We start from the raw sequence: 21,986 nt of genomic DNA on the forward strand, positions 1-21,986 counted from the left end.
CTCGTGGTGGGGAGGGTGGTTTGGAGGGTGAGGGGGTGGAGGGAGGACGGAGAAGGGGGACAGGGTGGGGTAAATGTTTGCTTTTTGTGTTAATTTTCCTTTGTGGTGTTTGTCGTCATGATCCCATGCATACTAGGTCCGGAATCATCTTACTGCCAATGCCTATGCAGATTATACTGCCACGGCCTGGATGGAATGTTCTATTGCGTTACCTCTGTTGCTACCTTTCAACCTAGGGTTGTCTCACTTAACCAGGATCAGACCAAGCGCTGCTCTTGCCTGCATCCCAATGTTGTGGTAGTTTGGGTATCTTTGGTGAGACCGAGGGTGGTACATATAAGTGCAGTTTATTACCATTTCACCATGTTTTACGATTGATTTACTATGTCACTATCCACAATTGATACTCCTATAGGCGTAACAAGAGTGAACAACTTGAAAATACTCACTCAACGTCAAGGGTCTCAATCAGCCCGTTTAACGCCAGAAAGTCCTGGATTATCTACGTAGGCAAAAAGGTGATATTGTCCTGTTGCAGGAGTCTAAACTTAGTGCTACACAGTTTCATACTCTCAGGAATACATTTTTTGTTGAGGTTGCAGGGTCGGAGGCGATAGGGAAGAAAAATGGGGTCCTGACATTGATTGCAAAAAAATCTAACCTAGATTTGCTTTCCTCCACTACTGACACTAAGGGGAGATGGGTTACAACCAAGTTGGTTAAAGATGATACTAAATTCTATGTCACGAATGTCTATGCTCCTAATACATGTGATCTGACTTTTTGGTCCGATCTGTCCAAGCAGATCGAGACTATCCCTGATTCAGCGATAAACGTACTTGCAGGGGACTTTAACCTACCCTCTGACCCAGTATTGGACAGAGATTCCAGATGCTCCTTTCGAAGTAACAAATCTCATAAGGCTTTCACTAACCTATGTACCCGGTTCCATTTGGTAGATACATGGAGGTTGCAGAACCCTGACGGGAGAGACTATACTTTTTACTCTCCTCCGCATGACTCATTCTCCCGGATTGACTATTTATTCATTACAAAGAATGGTATTCCCAGAATAGAAGAAACATCCATAGAACCAAGGGTTTTATCCGATCACTCATGTATCTCCCTGTCCATCTCCAACGTCAAATCTTCCAATCACCAATCAATCTGGAGGTTTAATGAGTAGGTACTCGACAAAGAACAGCATAGGGTAGCGATCGAGACCGCTATTAGAGAATACTTAGAACATAATAGCAGGGGAGATACTACTGACTTGATACGTTGGGAAGCACTGAAAAGCACGATAAGAGGGGTCATTATTAAAATAAAATCTGCCATAAACAAGAACCACAATAAAGCATTGGAGGCTCTGGAGGGAGAAATTGCCACACTGGAGAAGAGACACTTGCTTGATAGGAAGGAAGAAACACTGAATAGACTATCTAATAAGAAGTATGAATATAACAAAATAGTAAGTGAAAGAGCGGGTGTTAGAAAACCGGGCAACCGGGTTAGCAGTCACCCGGCCTTTCCAGCATAAGGGGTAGCTTGGCTCGAGCGGTCGGGGGTCAGGCACCGTGTTAAGCGTACGTCACACCCACACAATAACCATGCGTTTAATCCGTTCCAAAAACGACTCTACACCGTAAAAATTTATGAAAGAATCTTTGTGTTTATCTTAATTTTCTTAGTTGCAGGGTTATGTCACAAATACAATACAAAAGGATTTTCTTCAGAAATAGCAGGTCAATTAAATAATAACACTTTACAGGTGCAATAAATAGGATTAGGTCATAAATACACAAGGAATAAATAAAGATGCGATAAATACATAGGGCAAATAAATACTGTCAGACAATAAATACCAGGCAGGAATAAATACAGTCAGACAATAAATAACACTCCTTCAATAAATAATATAAGTAGTCAAACAATTGCAAATCAGATCACATTTATGAGGTAGATTGATTTTACCATGTCCAAGTACAGCTTGTGGTCACTGGGGTGGCCTGGGGATGTCCCACCTAGGGTGGTTAGGGCTGGGGCCTAAGCTGAGGTAAAATGAGGGTACCCTAAGGTTCTGGCTCACCAACTACACAGTTCCTCACACAGGTCCCTGCACCAGTCTCAGTTCACCCTCCCCTAGCACCTAGAATGGTCTTAACACCCCACTAGCCCCTAGAATGGTCTTTTAGGGCTCCACAGGGCCTCAGATGCCCTTTCTACCACTTACTGCCCTTTTCTCGGTGTTCGGCTCCACTCGGCGCCGGGTCGACGTCGATGGGCGGCTCCGGTTCGATGACTAGTCGATCGGTTCCACTTGACGCCGTGTCGATGCCGTCGGCCGGTTCCGGTTCGATGTCGCTGGGCGGCCTCGGTTCGATGTCGGGTCGATCCGCTTTACCTGACGCCGGGTCGATGCCGTGAGGCGGCTCCGGATCGATGACGCTGGGCGGCCTCGGCTCGATGTCGGGTTCCGGCGTCACAGGGTCACGGTCTCCCTGCTTCCGGGCGACTCCGGAGTGCGACCTCCACTCCCGACCTCCGTCGGCTCCACTTCGGGTTCCGGCGACTCCGGAGTGCGATCTCCACTCCCGACCTCCTACGCGCTTCGCCTCGACCTCCGGCGACTCCTGAGTGCGATCTCCACTCCCGACCTCCTACGCGCTTCGCCTCGACCTCAGGCGACTCCGGAGTGCGATCTCCACTCCCGACCTCCTGCGCGCTTCACTTCAGCTTCCGGCGACTCCGGAGGGCGGACTTCACTCCCCCGTCGACGCCTCACCTCGACCTCAGGTGACTTCTACTTGACCTTCGGTGTCGCTCCACGACCTCCGTCGGCGCCCTCACTCGACCTCTAGCGGCTCCGGGTACGACGTCTGCCTTCTGTCAGCGCCGCTTCTCCACCTCGGGCTCCAGGTCTCCAGGCTACTCGACGTCGGGTCTCCAGGAGGATCCCACCAAACAGGTCAGGAACTTGCTGTTCTTTTCCTTTAAGGCCTGTTCCGGCTGTTCAGGTCCTTAAGATGATTTTCTGGTCTTTATCCCACACAGGGCACTAGGCTGGGCTTGGTCAGTAGGGACTAGCATCAAGGGTGGGTTTCTGGACCCCACTCCAAGCACTGGTTTCCACCCCTGCTGCCTCACTCCTTCCTCCTTCTGTTTCTCTCTCCTCTCTCTTCACTAGTCAGGTGCCAACTGCCGCCTTCCAACTGCCAACTCTGAGCTGGCTTCCCAACATTCCAAACCTGCCTCACACTGTCACAGGGTTCTAGAATGTTCTGGAAGGTACTAGTAGGTTCCAGTGATGTCACAGGTGACAATGGGTGGCCACCATTTTGTGTCTCAGGCCCTCAGACAGAAGTTCCCGCACACTCGACCTCGGGTGACTTCCTCCACGACCTCTGGTACACTCCACGACCTCCGTCGGCGCCCTCTCTCGACCTCTGGCGGCTCCGGGTACGACGTCTGCTTTCCAGTCAGCGCCGCTTCTCCACCTCGGGCTCCAGGTCTCTAGGCTTCTCGACGTCGGACTTCAGGTAGTTACCAGTAACCAGGTCAGGTACTTGCTGTTCTTTACTTTTAAGGCCTGTTCCTGCTGTCCAGGTCCTTAAGATGGTTTTTCTTGCTTTCTCCCACACAGGGCTCCAGGCTGGGCTCAGTCAGCAGGGACTAGTATCAAGGGTGGGTTTATGGACCCCACTCCAGGCACAAGTTTCCACCCCTGCTGCCTCACTCCTTCCTCCTTCAGGTTTCTGCTCCTCTCTCTTCACCAGTCAGGTGCCAACTGCCAACTCCAACTGTCAACTCTGGCTTAGCTTCCCAACATTCCAAACCGCCTCCAACTGTCGCAGGGTTCCAGAATGTTGCAGAAGGTTCTAGTAGGTTCCAGTGATGTCACAGGTGACAATGGGTGGCCACCATTTTGTGCTCCAGGCCCTCAGACAGAAGTTCCAGGGGTAGATAAAATGGCTCCCTGACCCTGCATCAACACTAAAAAGTCTGGTGGTTCCCAAAAAGGAAAAATACTAACAGGGTTTGAGGCAAAAGTGGGACAAAATAAATAATGATGAGGAGGGACCACCCAAAGGGCTGACAGGTCTAACACGCGTCCCCCCCAGCTGAAAGTGGGGAGAGCTACCCAACCCCTTGGGAGTTCTCATCACTAAGGCGGAAATACCTTGAGAGACCGTCTGCATTGGCGTGGTCCACTCCAGGCCGATGTTCCACCTGAAAGTCCATTCCCTGTAGGGAAATAGACCACCTTAGCAACTTGGGATTCTCCCCCTTCATCTGCATCAGCCAACGAAGGGGTCTGTGGTCGGTCTGAACCAGGAAGTGCGAGCCAAACGGGTATGGCCGCAACTTCTTCAGAGCCCATACCACTGCAAAGGCTTCACGCTCTATTGCACTCCACTTCTGTTCCCTGGGAAGTAGTCTCCGGGATAGGAAGACCACGGGTTGATCCAGACCCTCTTCATTGAGTTGCGATAATACTGCCCCAATGCCATGTTCCAATGCATCCGTCTGGACAATGAACTCCTTGGAAAAATCTGGGGCCCTTAAGACCGGGGCCTCGCACATGGCTTGCTTCAGTCTCACAAAGGCCTGCTGACAAGCCTCCGTCCAGACTACCCGTCGAGGTTGTTTCTTGGACGTGAGCTCCGTGAGGGGGCCACAATGGTACCGTATCCCTTCACGAAGCGGCGGTAATATCCCGTGAGGCCCAGAAAAGCTCGGACCTCAGTCTGTGTCTTGGGGGGGTTCCCAGGCCATAATAGCCTCGATTTTCACCTGGAGGGGTTGCACCGCTCCCCTACCCACCAAGTGTCCAAGGTACACTACCGACCCCTGCCCGATCTGGCATTTACTGGCCTTGATCGTTAATCCAGCTTGTCTCAGGGCCTGGAGAACAGCTTGCAGGTGACGCAAGTGATCCTCCCAGCTGTTACTGAAGACGGCTATGTCATCCAGATAAGCAGCAGAGAAACTCTCCATTCCAGTGAGGATCTGGTTCACCAGATGCTAAAACGTGGCAGGTGCGTTCTTGAGCCCAAAGGGCATCACACAGAACTGGTAGTGGCCATTGGGCGTGGAGAAGGCTGACCTTTCCCTGCTCCATCAGTCAGAGAGATCTGCCAGTACCCCGAAGTAAGGTCAAAGGTACTTAGATATTGGGCAGCTCCCAGCCGGTCAATCAATTCATCCGCCCTCGGGATCGGATGAGCATCAGTCTTGGTTACTGAGTTTAGTCCCCGGTAGTCCACACAGAACCTCAGTTCCGGTTGGGCACCCGGTGGTGCAGCTTTTGGTACTAACACCACCGGACTGGACCAGGGGCTGCTGGAAGGTTCGATCACTCCTAGCTCCAGCATCTTAGTGACTTCACTGTGAATGCTGGCCTTCACCTTGTCTGACATCCGGTAGATCTTGGACTTCACAGGTGGGCTGTCTCCTGTGTCCACATCATGGACGCACAGGTGAGTCCTACCCGGAACAAGGGAGAAAAACGAAGAGTACTGTCCCAGGACCTGGCGGCAGTCCTCCTGCTGTTCAGGAGTTAGAGATGGGGAGTGAATAACTCCTTCCACTGACCCATCCTTCTCTTGAGACGCAAATAAGTCTGGGAGAGGCTCGCTTTCCACGTCCTCTGCTCCGTCAGTCACCATCATCAATATGACTTCGGGCCTCTCGTGGTGGGGTTTGAGGCGGTTGCCATGCAGCACCCGTAGGGGCTGGCGAGGGGTCTTAAGATCCACCAAGTAGGTAGCCTTACCCTTCTTCTCCAATACCTCAAAGGGTCCTGACCAGCGATCCTGGAGGGCGCTAAGCTCTCCTGGTTCGATCACCCACACCTTCTGGCCAGGCTCCAACTCCACCGGGTGAGCGTTGTGGTCATACCACGCCTTCATTACTGCTTGGCTGGCTTCCAAGTTGTCAGAAGCTTGCTTCCACAACTTAGCCATTTGGCTCCGGAAGACCAGCATGTAGCTCACCACATCCTGGGGAATCTTTCTGGGAGTTCTTTCCCATCCGTCTCTCACCAGGCTGAGAGGTCCACGCACAGGGTGCCCATACAAAAGCTCGAAGGGGCTGAAGCCCACTCCCTTCTGTGGCACTTCCCTGTAGGAAAACAATAAACAGGGTAGGAGGACGTCCCATTTTCTCCGCAGGCTTTCAGGCAGACTTCTGATCATGCCTTTCAAGGTTTTGTTGAACCTCTCCACCAGACCATTGGTCTGGGGGTGGTAAGGAGTGGCGAACCGGTATGTCACTCCACACTCCTTCCACATCGCCCGCATGTACGCTGACATGAAGTTGGTCCCCCTGTCGGACACAACTTCCTTGGGAAAACCCACTTGGGTAAAGATTCCCATCAGGGCCCTAGCCACAACAGGTGCAGTAATGGTCCTCAGAGGTATGGCCTCTGGGTACCGTGTGGCATGATCCACCAGAACCAGGATAAACCTGTGACCAGCTGTAGTAGGCGGATCTAACGGACCCACAATGTCGATGCCCACCCTTTCAAAGGGGGTGCTAACGACCGGAAGTGGTTCGAGGGGAGCTTTCAGCTTCACCCCTGTTTTCCCACTGGCTTGGCAAGACACACATGTCCGGCAGTAGGTGTCGGACGACACTTTCATTTGAGGCCAATAAAAGTGTGGGACAAGACGGGCGAAGGTCTTTTCTTGCCCCAGGTGTCCTGCCAAGGGGATCTCGTGAGCCAACTCCAGTAGGAAGGCTCGGTAACGTTGAGGGACTACTAAGGCTCGTGACGATCCATGTAGGGGTGCCTTGGGTTCACTGTAGAGGAGGCCATCCTCCCAGTAAACGTTGTAGTTCCCCTCAACGTTCCCTGCTGCCTGGGCTTCGGCCTGTCGCCTCAGTCCCTCAAGGGTAGGGCACTCCCTCTGGCCCTTGCAGAATTCCTCCCTGGTCGGCCCTCCCTCCACGTGCCACTCGGCCGGGATGGGTAGGTCCTCCAGTTTGGTAACATCCCCCACCGCGGACTCCTGGTCCACCACCTCCGGTGGCCTATCCGTCACACGGGGCGCGTATGCCGAGGCAGGCTCCCCCTGTCCTCGGTTTTTCCCTTGGTCGGCAGCTGGCTGGGCCTTTGTTCCAGGCTCCAGCCGAAACGAACTCCCTCTCCGGGTAGTCGCGGACCTTGTGCTAACACAGGCCCAGTCAGGTGTACCCAGCATCTCAGCATGAGTCCGGTATTCCACCTCCTTCCAAGCGTTGTGCTCCATGTCATTCCCCAGCAGACAATCGACTGGCACGGCAGGGCTTACGGCAACTCGAAGTGAACCTGCAACCCCCTCCCATTCAAAGGGAACCTCGGCCACCGGATAGTGGCCTGTTCTGCCGTCAGCCATCGCGACTGGGTGGAGTACATCGGGAATTACCTGCTCTGGAGACACCAGTTGGCTACGTACCATAGTCATACTGGCTCCTGTGTCTCTCAGAGCCTCCCCTCTTTGGCCGTTGATGGTGACCCACTGCCCATACATTACGGTATTTGCGGGCACCTGGATCTTAGGAACCATCTCCCGTTCTCCCAGGGACACTAAAGTGACACCCGCCCACTCCCTTCCCTTAGTTAAGGGCATCTCCTCCCCGAGCACTGCACTAACTACTCCGGGGGCCTTTCCTCCAATGGGAGGGGGTGGTCTTTTCGGGCACTTCGCATCTCCCTTATAGTGTCCAACGCCACCGCACTCAAAGCAATGGACAACCCTTGGCTGCTGACTCTGGCCAGGATCAGGGTTTCTGGGTGGGTTAGCCCTAGGGGTGAATCCTGTTCCCTTCCCTGGGAAACTATTTTGGGGGCCTTTAGAGAACTCCTTTTTCTTTCCCCCTCCCTCTTTCTTCTGGGGGGCGCCCTGTCCGGCCTTTTGAGTATCCCCTCCAGTCCCCCTTGTGGACACCCGGGTACTAGCCCAAATGTCCGCCTCCTCAGCAAGCTTCCGGGGATTGGTCAGCTTGCTATCCACCAGGTGTTGACGCAGTTCAGGGAAACATTTTTCGAGCAGGTGTTCCTTCAACATTAAATCAAACAACCCCTCGTAGTCCCTCACCTCACTGCCCTGAATCCAACCCTCTAATGCCTTCTTCGCATAGTCCAGGAAATCCACCCAATTCTGTGTGCCCAGTTTGTGGCTACCCCGGAACTTCTGTCTGTATTTCTCGGGTGTTAGTCCAAACTTTCTTACGAGCGCCACTTTCATGGTGGGGTAGTGGGTCTGCTCATCCTGCTCTAGGGCCAATAATGCATCCCTACCAGCTGGAGGCATGTATTTGTACAATCCCCCTCCCCAGTACTTCTCTGGAACCCCATGGGCCCTTAAAGAGACCTCATAGGCCGCTAGCCACTTGGCATTATCATCCCCTGCACTATAGCTAGCTACTATGTCTTTCGGCAGATAGGGTTTGGGTTCCCTGGTGATCTCTCGGTCTTTGCTGCCACCATTAGGAACAGTTTGTGCCCCGACTCGTAAGATCTGGAGATCCATCTCCTTGAGCCTCAACTCGTGAGCCATCCTCCGTTCCTCCTTTTCTTTCTCCAGCTCCCCCAACTTCCATGTGAGCTGTCTTTTCTCCCTCCGGTCAGTTAACTCTGCTTCAGATAAGCCACCGCTAGAGACAGTGCTGCCCTTCCTGGAAATGGTTCTGGGCCCCGCTACTTGGTTCCCCACCTCAGGTTGGTACAACCCAGCCCCCTCGCTGTCAGGCTCTCCATCCCTGTCCTCCTGCTCAGCCTTACTCTCCCGTCGTGCCTCCCCCCAAGCCCTCAAGCTGGTCTGGAGTTCAGCCTTCTTGGCACCTTGGGGACAAAACACCCCCTCTCTCTGACAGAACTCTCTGAGTTGGGCCACAGTGTAAGTTTCCACATCTTCTAACACAAACTCCATTTTGCCCACTCAGATTAGAAGACAGTTGTTTACAGAAGCTATGCAGGGGGGTACCTTTTGTAATACCTCCTCCCACCACCAGAGTAAATTTGGAAAAAACAAAACTCAGAATTAGGAAGTCCGCTTTGAGAAAACTCCCGGTGTAGGCCTATGGACTACCCACAGTTATTGTCGAGTGGACCCAAGCACAGCTCTATCCCACCGCTGAACACCAATTATGTTAGAAAACCGGGCAACCGGGTTAGCAGTCACCCGGCCTTTCCAGCATAAGGGGTAGCTTGGCTCGAGCGGTCGGGGGTCAGGCACCGTGTTAAGCGTACGTCACACCCACACAATAACCATGCGTTCATCCGTTCCAAAAACAACTCTACACCGTAAAAATTTATGAAAGAATCTCTTTGTGTTTATCTTAATTTTCTCTTAGTTGCAGGGTTATGTCACAAATACAAAACAAAAGGATTTTCTTCAGAAATAGCAGGTCAATTAAATAATAACACTTTACAGGTGCAATAAATAGGATTAGGTCATAAATACACAAGGAATAAATAAAGGTGCGATAAATACATAGGGCAAATAAATACTGTCAGACAATAAATACCAGGCAGGAATAAATACAGTCAGACAATAAATAACACTCCTTCAATAAATAATATAAGTAGTCAAACAATTGCAAATCAGATCACATTTATGAGGTAGATTGATTTTACCATGCCCAAGTACAGCTTGTGGTCACTGGGGTGGCCTGGGGATGTCCCACCTAGGGTGGTTAGGGCTGGGGCCTAAGCTGAGGTAAAATGAGGGTACCCTAAGGTTCTGGCTCACCAACTACACAGTTCCTCACACAGGTCCCTGCACCAGTCTCAGTTCACCCTCCCCTAGCACTTAGAATGGTCTTAACACCCCACTAGCCCCTAGAATGGTCTTTTAGGGCTCCACAGGGCCTCAGATGCCCTTTCTACCACTTACTGCCCTTTTCTCGGTGTTCGGCTCCACTCGGCGCCAGGTCGACGTCGATGGGCGGCTCCGGTTCGATGACGAGTCGATCGGTTCCACTTGACGCCGTGTCGATGCCGTCGGCCGGTTCCGGTTCGATGTCGCTGGGCGGCCTCGGTTCGATGTCGGGTCGATCCGCTTTACCTTACGCCGGGTCGATGCCGTGAGGCGGCTCCGGATCGATGACGCTGGGCGGCCTCGGCTCGATGTCGGGTTCCGGCGTCACAGGGTCACGGTCTCCCCGCTTCCGGGCGACTCCGGAGTGCGACCTCCACTCACAACCTCCGTCGGCTCCACTTCGGGTTCCGGCGACTCCGGAGTGCGATCTCCACTCCCGACCTCCTACGCGCTTCGCCTCGACCTCAGGCGACTCCGGAGTGCGATCTCTACTCCCGACCTCCTACGCGCTTCGCCTCGACCTCAGGCGACTCCGGAGTGCGATCTCCACTCCCGACCTCCTGCGCGCTTTACTTCAGCTTCCGGCGACTCCGGAGGGCGGACTTCACTCCCCCGTCGACGCCTCACCTCGACCTCAGGTGACTTCTACTTGACCTCCGGTGTCGCTCCACGACCTCCGTCGGCGCCCTCACTCGACCTCTAGCGGCTCCGGGTACGACGTCTGCCTTCTGTCAGCGCCGCTTCTCCACCTCGGGCTCCAGGTCTCCAGGCTACTCGACGTCGGGTCTCCAGGAGGATCCCACCAAACAGGTCAGGAACTTGCTGTTCTTTTCCTTTAAGGCCTGTTCCGGCTGTTCAGGTCCTTAAGATGATTTTCTGGTCTTTATCCCACACAGGGCACTAGGCTGGGCTTGGTCAGTAGGGACTAGCATCAAGGGTGGGTTTCTGGACCCCACTCCAAGCACTGGTTTCCACCCCTGCTGCCTCACTCCTTCCTCCTTCTGTTTCTCTCTCCTCTCTCTTCACTAGTCAGGTGCCAACTGCCGCCTTCCAACTGCCAACTGCCAACTCTGAGCTGGCTTCCCAACATTCCAAACCTGCCTCACACTGTCACAGGGTTCTAGAATGTTCTGGAAGGTACTAGTAGGTTCCAGTGATGTCACAGGTGACAATGGGTGGCCACCATTTTGTGTCTCAGGCCCTCAGACAGAAGTTCAAGGGGTAGGGAAAATGGCTCCCTGACCCTGCATCAACACTAAAAAGTCTGGTGGTTCCCAAAAAGGAAAAATTCTAACAGGGTTTGAGGCAAAAGTGGGACAAAATAAATAATGATGAGGAGGGACCACCCAAAGGGCTGACAGGTCTAACAGCGGGGATTTGGTTAACCAGGAGGAAACAATTCAAACTATGTTAATCAAATAAAGCGGGGAAGAGCCTCGCTGCATACCTAAAGTTCAAAATACAGAAAAATATGATAAATTCCATTAGGGATCAAGAGAGGACGGCGCACTCGGACCCGGTTAAGATAGCAGAAGTATTCAAACAATTTTATGAGCAACTCTATGCCAAAAATACAGAGGTGGTAGACTCCAAAATTGAGGGCTATATGGATGAGTGTAATCTTCCCTCCCTCTCTACTACGGATCGAGAAGACCTTAATGGTCCCATCACGATTCAGGAAGTCGAGATGGTTATTAAATCGTTAAAATGCGGTAAGGCACCCGGACCGGACGGGTTTACTGCTAGATTCTATAAGGGTTTCTCCTCACTCATATCACAACCACTCTTACACCTATTTCAGGAAATCAGCGATGTTGGGGAGGTTAAAGGTACGCTATCTGAAGCAGTCATTGTGGTACTTCCAAAAGAAGGGAAAGATCCAACGCTCCCAAAGAACTATGGGCCTATCTCACTTATTAATCTTGATTGTAAGCTCCTAGCCATGATTCTAGCTAATCGACTTCAAAAGGTCCTACCCAAACTGATACACGCTTCACAGGCAGGCTTTTTAAAACATAGACTGTCCAGTGATAACACCAGGATACTAGCACATGTACTTTAAAAAGCAAAACTGTTATCTACCCCCACTGTCGCAGTCACACTTGACGCAGAAAAGGCACTCGATAGTCGATTGGAACTATTTGAATGCGGTACTAAATAAATTCAACCTAGGTCAATTTTTTACAAGGACGGTGATGTCTCTATATTCTTGCCCCTCTGCTAGAGTTAGAGCTGGTGGTTCGTTTTCCTCAGCGTTTCAGTTGCACCAAGGAACCAGACAGGGGTGTCCCCTCTCCCCTTCACTGTTCTTATTAGCCATTGAGCCATTTCTCTATCACCTGAGAGCTAACTAAGGTATTGCTGGAATCCCGTTTGAAGACTGTATAATAAAGCTTACCGCATATGCGGATGATGTCTTAATTGTATCGGAAAGAGCGGAGGAGGCTAGAACGGCCCTCATTTCTACCACTGACGAATTCTCCAGGGTGTCGGGATACAAGTTAAATAAAGATAAAACGGAGGTTAAATTGTTGAATAATCTGGGAAATAGAGAGGTTATGGGGAACTCTGGTCTGACGTGGCAACCGGGCTGCTTTAAGTATTTGGGGCTGGAGTTTGATAAGGATCTAATCACAACATTGGGGGTTAACGAAAACTTGACTCTAAAGAAAATATCTAAATTATAGAAGGATGGTCACCGAAATATCTTTCATGGTGGGGCAGGGCGGAAACATTAAAGATGATGGTGACCCCATTGGTAAACTACCTGGCGAGTATGTTACCAATGACCTTTTCGGAGGTCTTCTTGACAAAGGTGGATAGGCTATTTGGTGAGTTCCTGTGGCAGGGGAAGAAACCCAGGATATCAATGAAGAAGCTACAGCTATCAAAAGAAAAAGGCGGCCTGGGTCTCCCTAACTTCAGGAATTATCAGACGGCCTTTCTCTGTAAACAGGAGGCACAGTGGCTGGATGAGGACTCGAACTACACTCCGATGTGGATAGATATTGAAAAATCCCTGATTGGTAAAGCTCCTCTTGCAGCATTACTCACAATGGATCTATCCCATTTCCCCCACTCCAAATACATCCTATTAAAAACTAGAAGGGCCCTTCTGAGGCTTGACCAAGCTCATAAAGTAGGACTACTTTGGAGGAAGACTACTATGGTGTCCTTATGGTATAATCCCTTATTTAAGATTGGAGGGAAACCTCTGCAGTGGAGGAATTGGTTAAGGAGAGGAGTTAACCTGGTTAACTACTTATTTGAAGGGGGTCATCCTTTGCCGTTCTCCTCGCTCCAGGCCAGCCACAAGCTGTCACCGATGGATTTTTATGACTTTTTGAAACTAAAAGTTATTCTGTCTACTCGCTCCCTTAACACGGGTGACCCATGGCTTAAGACCCATGTCCCACGACTTATGAAGACTGGTCATTTTGCTTCCAAAATTTATAGACTGCTTCTCCCTGCCCCAAGGAAGACACACAAGAAGAATGAATCCAAGTGGGAATCTGAACCCAACTCTACCGGTTTAGTGTTTGACTGGGATTTGATACATACCGCTGCCCTAGCGAATAAGATCTCCCCAATTTTAGCCCAAACCAAGTACATGATCATTAATAGGACATACTGGACGCCAGAAAAGCTCTATAAACTCCAACTGAGAGAGAGCCCCCTATGTTGGAACTGTGAATCAACGGTAGGAGACTTGGCTCATATGCTCTTTGGCTGTCCTGCGTTGGGACCATTCTGGGGAAAAGTCTTTGATTGCATAGAACATATTTTCAATATCAAACCTAAAAGGGAGTTCGTCTATGTTCTATTGGGTGCGTTGGATCAGGAGCTCCATAATTCCAATGATCGCCAGTTGTTAGACATCTTGCTTACTCTAGCCTGTAAGGTAGTGCTGTGTAAATGGAAGAGTGCCTCTGAGGTTTCATTCAGGGTATGGCAGGAATGGCTCTTGTTTCTAAGAGGAGCTGACAATCCAGCTCTGCACTTCTCTCCATGGCGTGCTTCCCACAAGAGGCTATGGAAAGCTCTCGATGGATCTTCATTCTCATTTGACCCACCCTGACTGAAGGATAGGGAGATATGGCGGATAATGCTCTGTCATAAAGGGCGTGGCGGATTGCGACATAGGTATTCGTGACGGTAACGCACATGAACTAGGGTATTGGCAGTAATGGTGCTCACTCAACATAGCACAATCGGATCTTGGTATGCTTAGCGTGGATTCATGACCTATCTTAGTTTGCTTTATTGATCTAATTTAGTTCAATTTAATTTGACGTGATGATCTGAGTTAATGAACTGACCTACTGATTTTATTATTATGTTTATGAGGACTATGGCATTACACCTGTCCGTGATGGGTATGAATCACTTATAGACCTGCTAGATCTCAGGTCCTATTGGTCTGTTTTGTACTGGGACTACATATGTCATTTATTGTATGTATTTGTCGTTTTTCTATTTCTTTTTCAACAAAAACGATTTGAAATAAAAAAAAAAAGACTGCTTTTTCAACCTATTAAACTTAAGTTTGATTTAAACATCAATACACAGAACAATGTAAAAAACCCGAAAAATTGAGGTTTTTTTTTTATAGCTGAGGCTTTTACATTGACAAGGTTGATGCCCTGAACCTGATGCTCACCATCGGCAGCAGCCTTCCCGGGCCTCAAGGGTGAAACTGAGTGTTGTACCCAGGGCGTAGAGCAGCTGCAGCCCCATGGGATTTTAAGCTTGGAGGCCAGTGAGAACAGCGGGATTCGGGAGGAGATCAAGGGAAAGGCAGGCATGTGGAGCACTGTGTTACGGGAGCCATGCTGCTCCCAGTGAATGAGACGCCAGAGCCTGGGAGCACCTCTGCCCCTTAGAGAAGCAGCCAACCGCCCAAACCAGATCACGGCAGCCCCATTCCATAGAAGGGGAAACGCAGCCGAGTTTTGGCACTCGCGCCTTTTTTAAAGTTATTCTTACAGGAGGTGCGGCTCCCTGTAGAAACAAAATTGCTGCTTTTGCCACTATTAAAGCGACGTCAAGACCAAGACAGGGAGAGGAAGTGCCGATGCAGACAAGGGCTAGAGAGTGGAAGGTGCCTTATAGAGGAGGCTGGGCCTGCACTGGGTGGTGCCACTTATCAAACAGAAGGGACGCGATTGTTTCGCGCGCCCCTTCTAAGCCCTGCCCAACCCTTGTTGTTTACAGTGCTTGCTCCCACTGCCCTTGAGGACAGTATGGTGGCAGAGCCACTATATTTCTAAAGCTGATCACAGCAGGTGCAGCTCGATGTATAAAATACCCGCCTTTTGCTGCTTTTTCAATGGCGTCTGGACCAAGGCAGGGGGAGGAAGTATGGAGGCGGACGTTGGTTATAGAGTGGGAGGTACCAGTTGGAGAAGGCTGGACCTGCCTTGGGCAGTGCGCGGCTCATGGAGCGGGAGGGACGAGAGTACAGCCGGGGAGAACAATGTGCCATCAGTCTTATGCAAGAGCCTGGGCACTGCTTGGCTGTGCGCTCATGGGAAGTGACACCTCCTCCCACCTCTCCCCAGAGAGCCGGAATCGGAGCATGCCTCATAATTTGGCTGCCAGAGCACCACGAGGAGTGGGAGGGGCTGCAATGCCTATTTCCTTCTTAGGAAGAAGACGTTAATAAGCCTAAACCAAACTAAAATCCTACCAAAAGAAGCCCAATTGCCGTGGGCATCAAAGTACAGAAAAGTTAAATAAAAAGCACACACAAAGTTGTGGGAGGCAAAGCGTTGGGGGGCACAGTAACACAACTGTGGTATTAAGAGAAGGTGGGAGGGAGGAATGCTATAATGAAATCTTGGCGGCTATGGTACCACAGCTAAACAAAGGCAGGCAGTAACAGAGCAGGAAACCAAGAACAAATAAAATAGTCCACCAAAGAACATATAAAAAACCAAAGTGTAATGACACAGTACTTAGTCCCTGCTGCATGGGATGTACGGAAGACAGAAAGGAGGGACAAAGAGGCAGGACTGACATCTGGCAAGCAAGGATTTTTGAAGGACACAAACAAACAAATCAAAAGCTGGGGGGATGGCTTTAACCCAACATAAGAAATTACAATAGGTCTTGAATACTCGACCTAAAAAGAGAATATTACCTCTTATGTATATAGTTTGTATTTAATGTGAACTAAGTGAGAAAAAAAAATAGTATTTTTCTCGTGCATACATTTCCTTACTGTTAGTGGATTCATAAAGAATATCGTTGAGGGAGAAGTTGGATAACAGGTGAATTCCAATTTCTTCAGGTGTTTTGACAGCACGCTACACTTCATGGCACGTTTCTAAGACAGACATGTAGAAGAGGTGTCCAAATTAGCAATTGCCTGTTTGTTTGAACTTTGAGATAATATACCAAGGATAATATATATACAGTATTGCTGCTACCAGGCAGTGATTCTGACACCAGTCTGTATAAGCAGCTGACTGAAGTAGTCATCCATGTAAGCCGATAGGTGATAGTCTTAAAGAAAAGACAACTGAGCGAAAGGTAGCCAATGAAGATGAAGACGATTGCAAGTTTTACATTGCATAATATGTCCTGGTATTGCCAAATTGCGATGTTAATTGCACATATCTAGGAAATTTGATTAAAATGTTTTACAGAAAAGAGGGGTGATGTAAAATATTTCTTGTCAGAACGTTTAAACAATTGCTTTTTTAGTTGCTACAGTAGCACGAGTATAATGTATTTTTGGAACTTGGTGTCAAATGCCTGAATATGGAATGTCGTAAAACTGACAGACCACGTATTTCTCCGGTATAAATCTGGAATGTATAAAAATTGTAATTAGCATGACCCAATGTCTTGACCTAGAAATTACAAAGGCAAAGATCATGCGTATTCTTCCTCCTCTATTACATGTTGCTTCAGTGCCCCGCGACCTTGGAATGCTTTTGGGGGCATCCCTTGGGGCCATAAACAGGGAGGTAAAGTATTCGACTGTCTCGTCCTTTGTTTTAACCGGCTGTTACACCTTGTGTTTATTTCTTTTTTCTTTTTTTGAAGGGCTGACTTTGGATGGGAATTTATCGGTGATGCTTCCTGAATCGAATCCAAAAATCGATGTACCTAGTTCTACCCATACAGCTGAAGGTATTTATCCTGCTCCTTTTCAAAAGAAATTCGTGATGCTGCAACAGTTTTCAGAGTGGGGGTACTGTCATTAGTGTTGCATACCAGTGTCATAGCGATAGTGAAAAATCAAAGCGTCACACTAAGAAAAAGTATAGCAAATGAACCACGTTCATTCAGCAGGAGTGTGATTTGTAGCTAGCCAGAGTGCATTTAGAGTGCATTTTGGAGCACACTGCCACAAATATCTTACTAAAACGTGGTTTGGTAGCTCACTGACAGACTGCACATTTTTCATTGGCACTTCATAATTTAAAAAAAAAAAAGTGCTCTAATTGTGCCCTTATTTGCTGATATATTTTGAAATATATGTACAGTTCATTTACAGGATTTGGGTTTTGTGATTTTTGAAAACAAGTTGACGTACCCTGTACTCAAGCAAAATTGTCATAGTTCACTTTACAAATTCCTCTCACTTCGTAGTCTTTGAAAGTAAACGTCAATCTCCATGTTAAATTAATAAACCGATATTTGTGAATACAGCGCTGGCTATGTCCGTCAATACAGCCTGACATTTGTCCTGTCTCTAAACGCACAGCAAATTTGAGAAGATGAAGACCAACAATAAATATGCCTTCAATTTTTATTTCTCTTCTCTGAACTCCAGTTTAGTTATATTTTGGGTTGCAGCAGCACCCCCAGCTCCCTTTCCTGCGCCTATGAAAACCGTTTGTTGCATAAGTACAGTAGTTGAAGGTGACCAAAGGCTACATTGTGTTTGCCGGTGTCATTTATCCTAGATCTCTGTATTTTGCAAAGGTGTCTAGCCCGCTGATCGAAGTAATTTTTTAATCTTTAAATGTGTAAAGATGGAATGGTCTGTTTCTTGTAATCCTTTATTTGTAGTGATTTGTTTATTTGGTTTAGCGTTTTCCAACGTTTTGTTTGATGTTCACCTTTCTCTTGGTTTATAGGAACATTATCTGAAACTCAAATCTTTTTGAATGTAGAAAATTAGATGACCCTTTCGAATGTAGAAAATCAGCTGGCAAGATGGCGGCCGCTTGAGTATCGACTGAGGGTCACTCCCGGCGGATTACATTTCTGAAAGGAGAAATGTAGCTTGATCCGAAGTATTAACTGGCGGTTTTAGAGGAGACGAGCTGATGTGAAATCCTGTCTACTACGAGCGCCGAAAACCTACTCTATGCTCACCGTTTTTAGCGTCCACGAGTCTTGGCGGCGGGTGATCACCTCCCTTCTGAGCCGCGCACACCTGAGAGCTTGGCGGGTGTGGCTCTCTGCGGAGGAACAGAGGAGCGGGGCTGGTGAGACTTTCTCGATCGCTGCGATGCCGGCTCGCAGAGGAGCTGCAGCTACGAAACCGGGGATTCAGCCTCCCGTGATTGTCGCTGGTATCGGGGGAAGGCGAAACCCCGTCCTAGAAAAATTGGAAAGCGTGGACAGAACGGACAAAATGGATAAGCCTGAATCTGAGGTGGAGAAGATCTGTAGGTTGGCTGGGAAATCTACCGCATTGATTCTGAGTAAACCCACCTTAACTAAAGGAAGATATGGAGGGAAGCATGGAGATAAGGCAGATAAGGCTGAGAAGCTGCAGCCCAGTAATTCTCTTAAAGGAATGTTAGGATCGATTCTCCCGGGTTCGGATGACCCCAAACAGGAGAAAATATTAACAGTCCCGGGAATGTTTGGCGGAGGTAGTATGACGGCTAAAAGCCAGCTACAGGACCCTCCAGTATCTTCAAGTATGTCAAGTATGTCTTCGAGTATGTCTATAGGCGTATCAAAGGTGTGCAATGAGGACCTTCCGGCCTCGATAACAAAAAGTGCGGAGGGGCACCCAAAATTATCGGAGACTCAGCTGACCCTACATCCAGTAAAGAAGCACCTGTCCAGTTAAATGACAAACCCCATGATGGGGATAAATTAGCGGGCTTAAAGGATTCTGGAGTGACTCCCTCTACTTTTCTAACTCCTATTGGGGGAAAGTCAGAAAGACTGGAAAAAAATCAAAGGCCCGCTGCCTGATCTTATGGATGGGGACAGCTTTTTTTCTTTGGCGGAGGAGTCTGAAATGGAGTCTTTGGCTGGCTCTATTAGCGACAATTCCACCTCAAGCAGTGAGAAATGTAGCCCCCCAAGACCTGCGGGCACGAAGGCTTCTTTTTGCCGCGAACATGGCCTGGGAGGGATGGACAGTGATGGCTCCGAGGTTAGTGACAAACTTCAGTGGGATTACGCTCAGGCTACTATCAATCTCGCAAGCCAAAAAAAAACAGGGAAAAAAAGTCCAGAAGAGCCGAGTTCCCCTCCCTCCAATTCTGAGATATGTCTTGTTAAAATCAATACAAGCGGAGGCGCGATTAGAACACAAGAGGGCTCAACTAGCTACCAAGAAGATTCAGGGTGCAATTCGGAAAAATAATAAAGCATGCTCCGAGGTAATTGCCAGGACTACAGCTTTGGAGGAGAGGATTGTCGACTTAGAGACAGGGTTGCAGAAGACTGATCTTAAAACTTCAGCAAACGATGACAGACTAACTGACATAATGTGGAAGCTGGAGGAGTCCGAAAATAGACTTCGTCGAAATAATCTTCGATTACTGGGAATAGAGGAAAATGTGGAAGGGCAGGACATTAGAGGGTTTGTTTTGAAGCGGTTTAAGGCTGCCTTTCCAGAACTGTCTCATTGGTCATGGGATACTGAGATACAAAGAGTCCACAGGTTCCCTTTTATGCTAAAAAAAAACCCTGATATAGGAGCTAAACCGAGAGCAATCCTGATTTTTTTCGGCAATTTTCTTTTAAGACAGGCTATTTTCGAGAAAGCTCGCCCCGATGCTAAAAAATGTGTAGAGGGGCATACCTTTTTCGTGCGCCCAGATTTCTGCCACACTACAGTGGAGCGAAGGTGGCGGCTCCGTTCACTGATCTCACCTTTTCAAAAGAAGGGGTGTGAGGTGTTCTTAATGAATCCCGCGCGTTTAAAAGTTATTTGTGCTGGCAGAGTTCGAGTTTTCACATCTGAGGTTCAGGCCGGAGAATATTTAAAGGGATTGGGTGAAGGTTAAAAACTATGGATTTCAATTATGCTATATTTTTCTCTTCTCACTTTTCTATGTGCTTATTAGGGGGTTGACCTTCTGTCACTCCGGTAGTGGCTGTCATCACATGGGTCTTGCGACCTATTTGCCAGTAGTTGGGGGGGGGGGGGGGGTGAGGCCCCTTGAGGGTGATAGTTGGTTGGGTGGGTTAGTTGCGGGAGGAGATGGCAGTATGATTTTTCTTGATAATTTAATTAAAGTTGAATATATGCAAAGGTTTATAAAAAGGCTAATGGAATTCTTTCCTCTATATGGCTAGTTTAAGAATTGCATCAATAAATATATGTGGGCTGAATAATCCGTCTAAACGACGCCAGATCGGCGAAGACCTGCGTTTCCTGCAGGCAGATGTTCTCTGCCTACAGGAAACACATATTGAAGCTAGTCGGCATAAGTTTTTGGAGTTTGAGGGATTCCAGCTTCTTTCTTGGACTAAATTTGAGGCTAAGACTAGGGGTGTTGCAATCTTAGCCAAACGAGGGAAAGCTAATGTTATGCGCTCTGCAGCTGATACTTTGGGCCGCTGGGTAATGGTTTATGGCGATTTTCAGGGTAAAAATTTCACACTCTGTTCTGTTTATGGTCCTATATTAGATGATCCTTAATTAGTTAAATGGCTCAGCACTGAGCTAGTCGGGTGGCCCTCTCCGATCATTATTTGTGGAGATCTGAATATAAATATAGAAAGTGGAACATTAAATAATATAGAGAGTGTATATACTGGGAGGAAACCAAGGGTTTATCAAGCTTTGCAGCATTTATTAGATCTGCACAACTTAACTGATGTATGGGCGTTTTTTCATCCAAATGATCCTGGCTATACATATTTCTCTGCACCACATAGAATTTGCTCTAGGCTTGATTACTTTTTTGCCTCACCTGTATTGCTTCAGGGCTCTGGAATCACAAGATTTCCGCGAGTAATGTCGGATCATAATCCGCTTTTGCTTGAACTAAATACTTCAATGTGTATGAGTAGCTCCAGAAACTGGACATTTAATCGGGGTCTGCTCAAGAATATAGAATATGTTGAATGTATGTCTATATGGATTCCTCGATTTTTGGAAGAAAACATTGATAGTACTAGTATTCAGAATGTTTGGGATACTTTAAAGGCAGGGATAAGGGGAGAGACAACCCGATTTGGCTGGGAACATCAAAGGAAGGAAGGGACAAGCTACAGCGGCTATATACAGAGCTGGCAGAAACAGAACAGAATCTGGTGGTTCAGCTACGACAGCGTGGGGATATTGATTCTGCACAAACTCGGATAATTTTAGCAAAAGCAGCTATAACCGAAATCTCTCAGACTAAGGCAGCTGACACATTTTTAATCTGGAAGTCCAAAATGTTTGAAAACAGTGAACGAGCAGGGCATCTGTTAGCCGCAAGAATTAAAGAGAAGGTGACCGTTAATCGCATTAAGAATATCCAAGGGGGGAGGAGCCAAGATGGCGACCGGGACGGCAGCGTAGATTCCCGGCTCCGTGAACCTCCGCATCCCGCACGGATATCCTGCACGAGATCCTCAGTCTGCGCTATGAGATCGTGTTTGTGAATGAGAGTGGCAGCCGATCGTGTGACTCCGAGGTTTCTGGCTGCCGTACCGCCGGAGAAATCTGCAGTTGAACTTTGCGGCCCGTGCAGCCCCGGAGCCGGGACCTCGAGTGGACGCCTTGGCCGGGTGGCAGTTTAACAACAGCGGCCTGTGGTGACTGGGTGGAGTCGGTCCACCGGAGCGGTGCTGCCCTCGGCCTGCATTCTGACGTAGGCGCTCCCACTGCTAAGCGTAGCGGACCGAGGACATGCCCGGGGGTGCAGCTCTCAGATTCTTCGGTGCTTGCCCCTGCCTTTGACGGTGAGCTGCCCGGACGCCGCCTCTAGCTCGCCCTGATCCTTGCGGGCTGCTCCCGGCTTTTCGCGGGAGCTGGTC

General features: G+C 48.9%; 1 protein-coding gene across 9 annotated transcripts in view; it reads left to right on the forward strand.

The window, feature by feature from the left end:
• Window positions 1-21,986, forward strand: part of TDRD6 (tudor domain containing 6) — a 2,207,410-nt gene that overhangs the window by 887,449 nt on the left and 1,297,975 nt on the right. For all 9 annotated transcript variants that reach the window (XM_085610557.1, XM_085610549.1, XM_085610550.1 and 6 more), the window contains one exon: window positions 16,860-16,946. In XM_085610557.1, the coding sequence (XP_085466683.1) occupies window positions 16,860-16,946 (87 nt within the window). The remainder of the gene's footprint in view (window positions 1-16,859; window positions 16,947-21,986) is intronic.

This window comes from Triturus cristatus, chromosome 6, assembly GCF_964204655.1.
Source record: "Triturus cristatus chromosome 6, aTriCri1.1, whole genome shotgun sequence".
Classification (NCBI taxonomy): Eukaryota; Metazoa; Chordata; class Amphibia; order Caudata; family Salamandridae; genus Triturus; species Triturus cristatus.